General features: G+C 39.8%; 1 protein-coding gene across 5 annotated transcripts in view; it reads right to left on the bottom strand.

Annotated features, from left to right (window-relative positions):
* LOC123593251 (centromere protein P) overlaps positions 1 to 9,288 on the bottom strand; it is a 237,672-nt gene that overhangs the window by 169,867 nt on the left and 58,517 nt on the right. For 4 of the 5 annotated variants that reach the window (XM_045468863.1, XM_045468864.1, XM_045468865.1 and 1 more), the window contains exon 5: positions 3,481 to 3,577. In XM_045468863.1, coding sequence (XP_045324819.1) covers positions 3,481 to 3,577 — 97 coding nt within the window. Of the gene's footprint in view, positions 1 to 2,106; positions 2,407 to 3,480; positions 3,578 to 9,288 lie in introns of those variants that run through there. The other variant, XM_045468866.1, reaches the window with a different exon arrangement.

Below are 9,288 nucleotides of genomic sequence, written 5' to 3'. Positions count from 1 at the left end.
AGAATTATCTTTAAAGGACAATTTCAGTGGCACCTTGCTGGCTCAGTCGATTAAGCATCCGACTCTTGACTTTGGCCCAGTTCGTGATCTCACAGTTCATAAGACTGAGCCCCACATTGGGCTCTGCACTGACAGCATGAAGCCTGCTTGCTTGGGATTCTCTCCCTGCCTCTCCCCGGCTTGCTCGCTCGCTCTCTCTCTCTCTCTCTCTCCCTCTCTCTCTCAATATAAATAAATAAACTTAAAAAAAGTTAAAAATATTTTACCCTTACAAACACTCCTGAAAGAACTAAGAAGACATCCATTAGTGGAGAGACATTCTGTGTCCATGGACTAGAAGACTGAACAGTTACTACACCAGCACCACCCAAAGAAATCCAGACTCAGTGCAGTCCCTATTGAAGTCCCAATTCTATTTTTTGAAGACACAGAAAAAAACATTCTAAAATTCACATGGAACCTCAAGGGACTCCAAATAGGCAAAAGAAATTAGAAAAGAAGACTAAAATTGGAGAACTCACACTTCTTCATTTTCAAAGTTAATTACAAAGCTATAGTAATCGAAAGTATGGTACTGGAATGGACAGGAACATATAGAACAATGCAAGAGAACAGAGAGCCCAGAAAATATGGTCAAACGACTTTCAATAAAGGTGCCAAGACCACTCAATAAGGAAAGGACTGTCTCTTCAATAAACAGTGCCGAGAAAATCAGATATCCACATGCAAAAGGATGTAGCTGTACCGTTAGCTTACAATGTATACAAAAGTTAAGTTGGATCAAACATCTTAACTTAAGAGCTAAACTACAAAACTCTTAGGGAAAAAAAAGAGGAAAATCTTTATGACAATGAATTTGGCAATGAGTTCTTGGATGTAACATCAAAAGCATAGGCAACAAAAAAATAAACTGGATGTCAGCAAAGTTAAAAACTTCTCTGCATCAAAGGACATTATCAGGGCGCCTGGGTGGCACAGTTGGTTGGGCATCTGACTTCAGCTCAGGTCATGTTCTCACGGTTCGTGGTTTGAGTCCTGCGTCAGGCTCTGTGCTGACAGCTCAGAGCCTGGAGCCTGCTTCGGATTCTATGTCTCCCTCTCTCTGCCCTTCCCCCGCTCACGCTCTGTCTTACTCTCTCTCTTAAAAATAAATAAACATTTAAAAAAAAAAAGGACACTATCAAGTGAATGAAAAGACAATCCAAAGAATGACAGAAGATATCTACCAACTATACACTTGATAAAGGATTAACGTCTAGAATACATTAAAAAAAAAAAAAAAAAAAAAAAACACTCCTACAGGGACACCTGGGTGGCTCAGTTGGTTAAGCATCCAACTCTTGGTTTCAGCTCAGCTCATGACCTCACAGTTCATGGGTTCGAGCTCCGCATCCGGCTCTGTGGTGTCGGTGCGGAGCCTGCTTGGGATTCTCTCTCCCTCTCTCTCTGCCCTTCCCCTGCTCGTGCTCACTTTCTCTCAAAATAAGTAAGCTTAAAGGAAAAAACAACAACAACAACAACAACAACAACTCAACAAGAAAAAAGCACCCAATTTAAAAATGGGCAAAGGATGTGAATAGACATTTCTCCAAAAGAAGATATACAAATGGCCAATATGCACATGAAACAATGCTCAACATCACTAATCATTAGGTAAATGCAAATCAAAACCACAAGAAAAATTCTACTTCACACCCATTAGGTTGGCTATGAGCCCCAAAAAAACAAAACAAAGGAAAATCCCAAAACACGTTGGCAAGTGCGTGGAGAAATTGGAAGGTTTGTGCACTACTGTTGGGAATGCAAAATGGTGCAGCCGCTATGGAAGAGAACATGCAGTGTTTCACAAAATTAAACAGAATTTCCATATGACCCAGCAATTCCATTTACAGGTATAATTGTAATAGAACTGAAAGCAGGGACTTGAACAGGTATTTGTACACCAATGTTCACAGAAGCATTATTCACAATAGTTAAAAGATGGAAACAATGCAAGTATCCATCAAGATGAATGGATAAACAAAATGTGGGGCATCCATACAACAGAAGATTATTCAGCCTTAAAAAGTAAGGAAATCCTTCAATCTGATGCAAAATGGATGAACCTTGAGAATATTATGCTAAGTGAGATAAGCCAAACAAAAAGTATAAATTTTATGATTCTGCTTAAATGAAGTACTTAGAAATTCACAGAAATAGAAAAAAGAATGGTGATTCTCAGGAACTGGGGTAGGAAGCAATGACAAATTAGTGTTTAATGGGAACAGAGTTTCAGTTTGAGATGATAAAAAAGTTCTGGAGATAAATATTGGTGGTGGCTGCACAACAATGTGACTGTTTCTTTCCGTCCTTTCCATTTCTTTCCTTATCACCCAGGAAAGTCGGCCCACAGAAGCACTGTGTCCTCTACAGGATAAACACACCAATTATACTTCTATGCCTCCTTGAAAGCCCCTAGAGTCAAATCAGCTTTGGAAATGGGACTAACACTCACATTTCCCACAACCCATGTTAGGTGATTCGTCACCACAACTGCCAGCATACTCTCAGTCATTACTATATTTACCAATTATGAAGCAAAGCTATTTAACTGTTTGGGTGCAAGAGCACCTGTAAGTAAACAACAGTGAGAGAACTCAAGGGACCACAGTACAGGTACAACCATGTTTCACTCTAAGGAAAATTCTATGCCTGACAGATTTTATTAACTCGACCCAACAGAATGCAAATAATAGCAGTAGTAGTGGTAACAGTGATAATAGTAATAATAAAAAAGAATGCAAATATACAAGAGTTAGTACCAATCATAAAAACAATAGTCACAGCCTGGTTAGGCTTTTGAGATATTATTATATTGACTCTTTCAGAACCGGATTTTGTATGGACTACAGCTGTCAATATTGCTACTATCCAACTAAGTACAACCTGAGGCATTATAATGCAGCCAAACATAATTCTGGTTATGACAGAAAACGGGATAAAAAGAAGTCCTTAAATGTATCTATTATCAGACTTAAGAGCATTACTTTACTGAAATCAGGCTTAAATACTTAAACTTGAAATACACAATGATTAAGAAGCTCAAAATACAGAGTATGACTCAGAAAGTAAGGACTGTGCTAGGTGATAAGCCTGCTATAATTACATTCATTTTAGCATTTGTATTTTGTTCCAAGTACTCTTGACAGATTAATTTTTGAAAATGTGTAAGGGGTAAGTAAGAATATAACTATACTTCTTCCAAGATATCCCATAATACAAATGACTCATTGGTTTGTACAGAAGCATTCCTTTTCATTTACCCCAAATAACTGCAAATTCCAGAAGCCAATGAAAATATTTTGTATTCTTTGAAAACTTTAAGGAAAGAATGCTATGTTAAATCCCCAAATTAATACCAGCTTCACTTTTAGGTTATGTTTAAATTTAAACCAGCTTCACTCTTCACATACATTTAAATCTAAAAACTTTAGACCCTACCTTGAAGTGTTCAAATGTGCACTTACGATATTCACACCACTCCACAAAAAAGTGTAGGCTTCGGAAAAACATCAATAGATCTCTTCTATCTTCTGCTCTGTAGGAATAAAAGATTTTATGATTAATAAATACTATAAATGAGAGCCCCATTCTGGCATTTTTTAAGCTTATTATTTTTTAATTATTTTAATGTTTATTTATTTTTAAGAGAGAGAGAGAGAGAGAGAGAGAGAGAGAGAGAGAGAGGCAGAGAGAAAAGGAGACATAGAATCCAAAGCAGGCTCCAGGCTCTGAGCTATCAGCAGAGCCCGACACAGGGCTGAAACTCATGTACCATGAGATCATGACCTGAGCTGAAGTCAGATGCTTAACCAACTGAGCGATGCAGGCACCCCTTATTGTTTTTTATATATACTACACTAAAGCTAAAAACAGACCTTGATACATTTCTATATTTTAAACTCTGATTATGTGCCCCTGTGTGATTGCTAATGCTAATTTGTTTTTTTAATCAAATTTTAGTTAACATACCGTGTAGTACTGGTTTCAGGAGACTTCAGTGATTCATCACTTACATACAACACCCATTGCTCATCACAAGTGCCCTCCTTAGTACCCATCCTCCATCTAGCCCACCTCCCCTCTATCAACCCTCAGTTTATTCTCTATCCTTAAGAGTCTTTTGTGGTTTGTTTCCTTCTTGCCTCTATTCCTTCTCCTTTCCATATGTTCATCTGTTTTGTTTCTTAAATTCCACATAAGTGAAATTATATAATACTGATCTTTCTCTGATTGACTTATTTCACTTAGCAGAATACATTCTAGCTCCATCCGTGTCACTGCACATGCAAGACTTTCTTTCCTTCTTTTTTTTTTTTTTTTTTTTTTTGATGGCTGAGCAGTATTCCATTGTGTATACATACCACACCTTTATCCATTCGTCAGTGGATGGACATTTGGCTATTGTTGATAACACTGCTATAAACCTTCGGGTGCACGTACCTCTTCGAATCTGTATTTTTGTGTCCTTTGGATAAATACCTAGTAGTGCAATTGCTAGATCACAGGGTAGTTCTACATTTATTTTCTTGAGGAACCTCCATGCTATTCTCTAGAGCGGCTACACCAGTTTGTGTTCCCACCAACCGTGCAAGAGGGTTCCCCTTCCTTCTCATCCTCGAAACACCTGTTGTTTCTTGTGTTAATGTTAGCCATTCTGACAGGTGTGAGTGCTATCTCATTGTGGTTTTGACTGGACTTGTACTTCCCTGATGATGAGTGATGTTGGGCATTTTTTCATGTGTCTATTACCCATCTCGATGTCTTCTTTGGAGAAATGTCTATTTATATCTTCTGCCCATTTCTTAACTGGATTATTTGGATTTGGGGTATTGAATTTTATAAGTTATTTATATATTTTTGGATACTAACCCTTTATCAGAAATGTCATTTGCAAATACCTTCTCCCATTGTTTTGTTGATTGTTCCCTTTGCTATGCAGAACGCTTTTATGTTGATGAGGTCCCAGTTCAGGTTTGCTTTGTTTCTCTCGTCTTTGGCGATGTGTCTAGTAAGAAGTTGCTCCCAGAAAATTCAAAGAGGTTGCTGCTAGTCTTTTCCTCCAAGATTTTGATGGCTTCCTGTCTCACATTTAGGTCTTTCATCCATTTGAAATTCATTTTTGTGTAAGGTGTAAGAAAGTGGTCCAGTTTTCCCAACATCATTTGTTGAAGGGACTGCTAATCTCTCAGCCTGAAATGCCCTTTTCCCCAACTTAAAATGTTTAAATCCTACTCATCTTTCAAGATATTATTCAAATTCCACATTCTCCTTGATTTCGAATTTGATGACCCTGGTAAATAAGAAAGACTACATCTGGACTTTGTCCCCAGTTTCCAGCACAGAGCTTTGAACAAAGTTAGAATTCCTGAGTGACAAGAGTGCCTTTCTTATGCTAATGAGGTGGCCCCTACAGAGCCTTAAGATGGGGGTTGGTCACCAGAAAGCCTAAACACATTTTGAAAGGGTTGAACTCTGAGCCAACCAGACCTCCAGGGAGCAAAGGGGAGCTGGAGGATTTTAATCACACGGCCAATCATCCCACCAACTATGCCTCTGCAATGAAACCCCAAACAAAACTCTGGACAACGGAGTCCAGGGGAGCTTCCTGATTGGTGGACATGTTGATTTACAGGAGGCTGATGTGCTCAGAGTTCACAGGGAAAGGTTTTCCTCCTCCACCCCACTCCAGAACCCAGACATGCATTGCTTCCATTTGCCTACTTCTGGAAATAGCTTTTATAATACAACTACAATGTTTAGTGTAACACTTTCAGTGAGTTTTCTCTTTCTTTCTTTCTTTTTTTTTTTTTTTTCCAACGTTTATTTATTTTTGGGACAGAGAGAGACAGAGCATGAACGGGGGAGGGGCAGAGAGAGAGGAGAGAGGGAGACACAGAATCGGAAACAGGCTCCAGGCTCCGAGCCATCAGCCCAGAGCCCGACGCGGGGCTCAAACTCACGGACCGCGAGATCGTGACCTGGCTGAAGTCGGACGCTTAACCGACTGCGCCACCCAGGCGCCCCGAGTTTTCTCTTTCTAGCAAACTGTCAAATCTAAGTGGGTTGTGGGAACCCCCAAACTTATAGTCAGTAGGCTGGAAGTACAGATGACCCCTGACACTTAGGGACGGTACTGAAGTGGGGCAGTCATGTTCAGGACTTTGCTTTTAACCTGCAGGTCTGCACTAAATCTGGGTAGTGTCAGGACAGAATTGAATTATAGGGCATTCTACTTGGTGTCACAGATTATTGTGGGAACAATGACCTCACCACCACACTACATGTCCTATTCCAAAAGAGCTACAAAAAATTTAATTTCTATGCCTGTGAGCTCCCATGCAATCTACCTTAATGCTCTTAATACCATACTTACTGTTATACTGACACCCAAAAATGAGCACCTTGTAGACAAGAAGAATGTATCCATTTAACCATTCATCCCATAAATGATTACAGGAGTCAAGTCCTCATTCTAATCATGATGGAGTAAGCTCCACCTAAACACTCCAATTACTATTCAGAACCATAGATATAACACACAAAGCAGATAGCAGAAGACTGGGAAATGTGGACAAAAGAAGGCAGAATGGTAGGAACCTCCAAGAATTAAGGGAGGACTGGGTGAGGAGTTCCTTAGGATTTATTTTTACCTCCTGCATATCCCAATCTGGATGTTACAGCAGACTCCAACTCAGATCTGCCGTAAGTTGGAGGAAAAAAGAAAAAAAGATAAAAAGGTTCCTAAGAAAGCAGGGGTTGTATAAAATGAGAAGAGGGAGTACACTGCTCTCGATGATGAATTTTTGGGTTTAACACCAAAAGCTAAGGCAACAAAACCAAAAATGAACAAGGGATCACATCAAATGTAAAAAGATTCTGCACAGCAAAGGAAACCATCTACAAAATGAAAAGGCAACCCACTAAATGGGAAAAAAAATATTTGCCAACCATGTATCTGATAAGGTAGGTAACCAAAACACATAAAGAATTCATAAAACTCAGTAGCAAAAGAACACGACCAGATTGAAAAATGGGCAGAGGATCTGAACAGACACTTTTCCAGAGACGATATACAAATGGGCAGAAGACACAGGAAAAGAGGCTCAACATCATAGTGCAGAAGTGCAAATCAAAACTACAATGAGAGATCACCTTGTACCTGTTAGAATGGCTAGTAGCAAAAAGACAAGAAGCCACAAGTGTTGGCAAAATGTGGAGAAAAGGAATCCTTGTGCACTGTTGGTAGGAATATAAATTGGTGCAGTCACTATGGAAAACACTACGGAGGTTCCTAAAAAAATTAAAAATAGAACTACCATATGATCCAGCAATTCCAATTCTGGGTATCTAATCAAAAGAAATGAAAACACTATCTCAAAAAGATATCTGCACCTCCATGTTCACTGGAGCATTACTTACAATAGCCAAGATATGGAAACAACATGACTGCCCATCAATGAATGGACAGATAAATTCATTCTGGTACATCAACACAATGGAATATTATTCAGTCATAAATAAGAAGGCAATCCTGTCATTTGCAACATGATGGGACCTTAAGGACATTATGCTAAGTGAAATAAATCACACAGAAAAGGTAAAACACCGTTAAGAAATCACTTACATGTGGGATCCCAAAGAAAAAAACAATAACAAACTCACAGATACAGAGGACAAATTGGTGATTGCCAGAGGCAGGGGCAGGGAGTGAGCAAAATGACTGCAGGGGGCCAAAGGTACAACTCCAATTATAAAATAAATGAGTCATGGGGATTTAACGAACGCACAGCATGGTGACTAGTTAATGTTACCGTATTATAAATCTGAAAGTTGCCAGAAGTGTAAATGTTAAAAGTTCTCATTGGAAAAAAAACTGTAAATACACATGGTGATAGATGTTAATCAGATGTACTGTAATGATCATTTCATGATTTATATGTATATTGAATCATCATGCTGTACATCTAAAATAAATATAGTGTTATATGTCAACTAAATCTCAATTTTAAAAAATCCAATGTTTGAAATCATGCAACTTAATCCACTGAAAATAGTGTTTATAAATTTTCCTTTGTGGTTTATTACATAGCAGCAAAAGCTTTCAAAAATTAGGTAATAAAATTTTTGAAATGGTTACAGAGAGAGAGAGGCCATGCAAAACAACCCCAATGTCCAAGAGGAGCTGTGCCCTCTTTCTCCCAATCAGGCAACTGATGCTGCAGACAATAACCAAAGCCAGCAGAGAAGCAATGCTCCCACTTCCTGATGGAAGGCTGCTGCTGCTGGTGAGGCTGTGGGAGGAGGCTTTGTCAATCAGCCCCATCTGACCCCAAGCAACAATGAGCCTAGGGGAGATGCCACTCCCACTCTCCACCAAAGGGATCCTGCAAACACAGGAAGATGCTTTGTCGATATTCCCCACCCTACACTAAGGGCTCCCAAACCCAGAATGGGGACAAATCAGGGAGAAGGAACTGAGAGAAAGGCATCCTTCGCCTCCATATATGAAGTCCTGAGATCATTCCAAGTGGCCTTCACACAAATCTGACCAGAAACAATAAAGCAAAGGTATCAAGAACAAAATCAGAGTACAATACTGCCCAGAATTCAGGGTGGCCTCTGGGCAGCACATGAGAGGAGCAAACCGACACAGGATATTTAAACCATAGCCCATAAAAGTGAGCCAGGATGTGCTTTTGCATAAAAGCGCGTTGACAAGGACAACTGCAAACATGGCAAAGTAGGGACTATGGGAACGTCCTTCCTCAGAAACACCAAAACCACCACATACTGTCAGTCACACCCACTGGAAACTGGGAAGACAGGAAAACGTTTACAGTAGCCCAGCAAACACGTAACCAGGAGAAGGGCCACCGAGCAGAGGACAGCACTGCAGTGTTTCTGCTGATGCAGCCATGTCCCCATCTGAGCTTGGTGGTTCTTGAAGATGACATCCTGCTTTCTCGGTGGAACCTCAGCCTGACCACAGCAGACGGATCTTGTTCCGAAAGAACTGTGTTTCTTTTGTGTTCCCAAATGAGCTCTGTTTGTTTTGATCTATCTGTGGGGTCCTGAGGACTAATGAAAGGGGCCTGATTATTTTCCACTTAACTCAGAACTTCCTGAACGCATGACAATGCAGAGGACGTTTCTCAAAGATACTGAGAGTCAAATGAATAAGCTGGTGCCAACAAGTGCAAAATCAACAGAGAAACAACAGACATGCTGAAAACCAAGGGAGGAAAA

Source organism: Leopardus geoffroyi, chromosome D4 (genome assembly GCF_018350155.1).
Source record: "Leopardus geoffroyi isolate Oge1 chromosome D4, O.geoffroyi_Oge1_pat1.0, whole genome shotgun sequence".
Lineage (NCBI taxonomy): Eukaryota > Metazoa > Chordata > Mammalia > Carnivora > Felidae > Leopardus > Leopardus geoffroyi.
The sequence above is the reverse complement of the archived record's forward strand: the minus strand, read 5'-3'. Positions and strand labels throughout refer to the sequence as shown.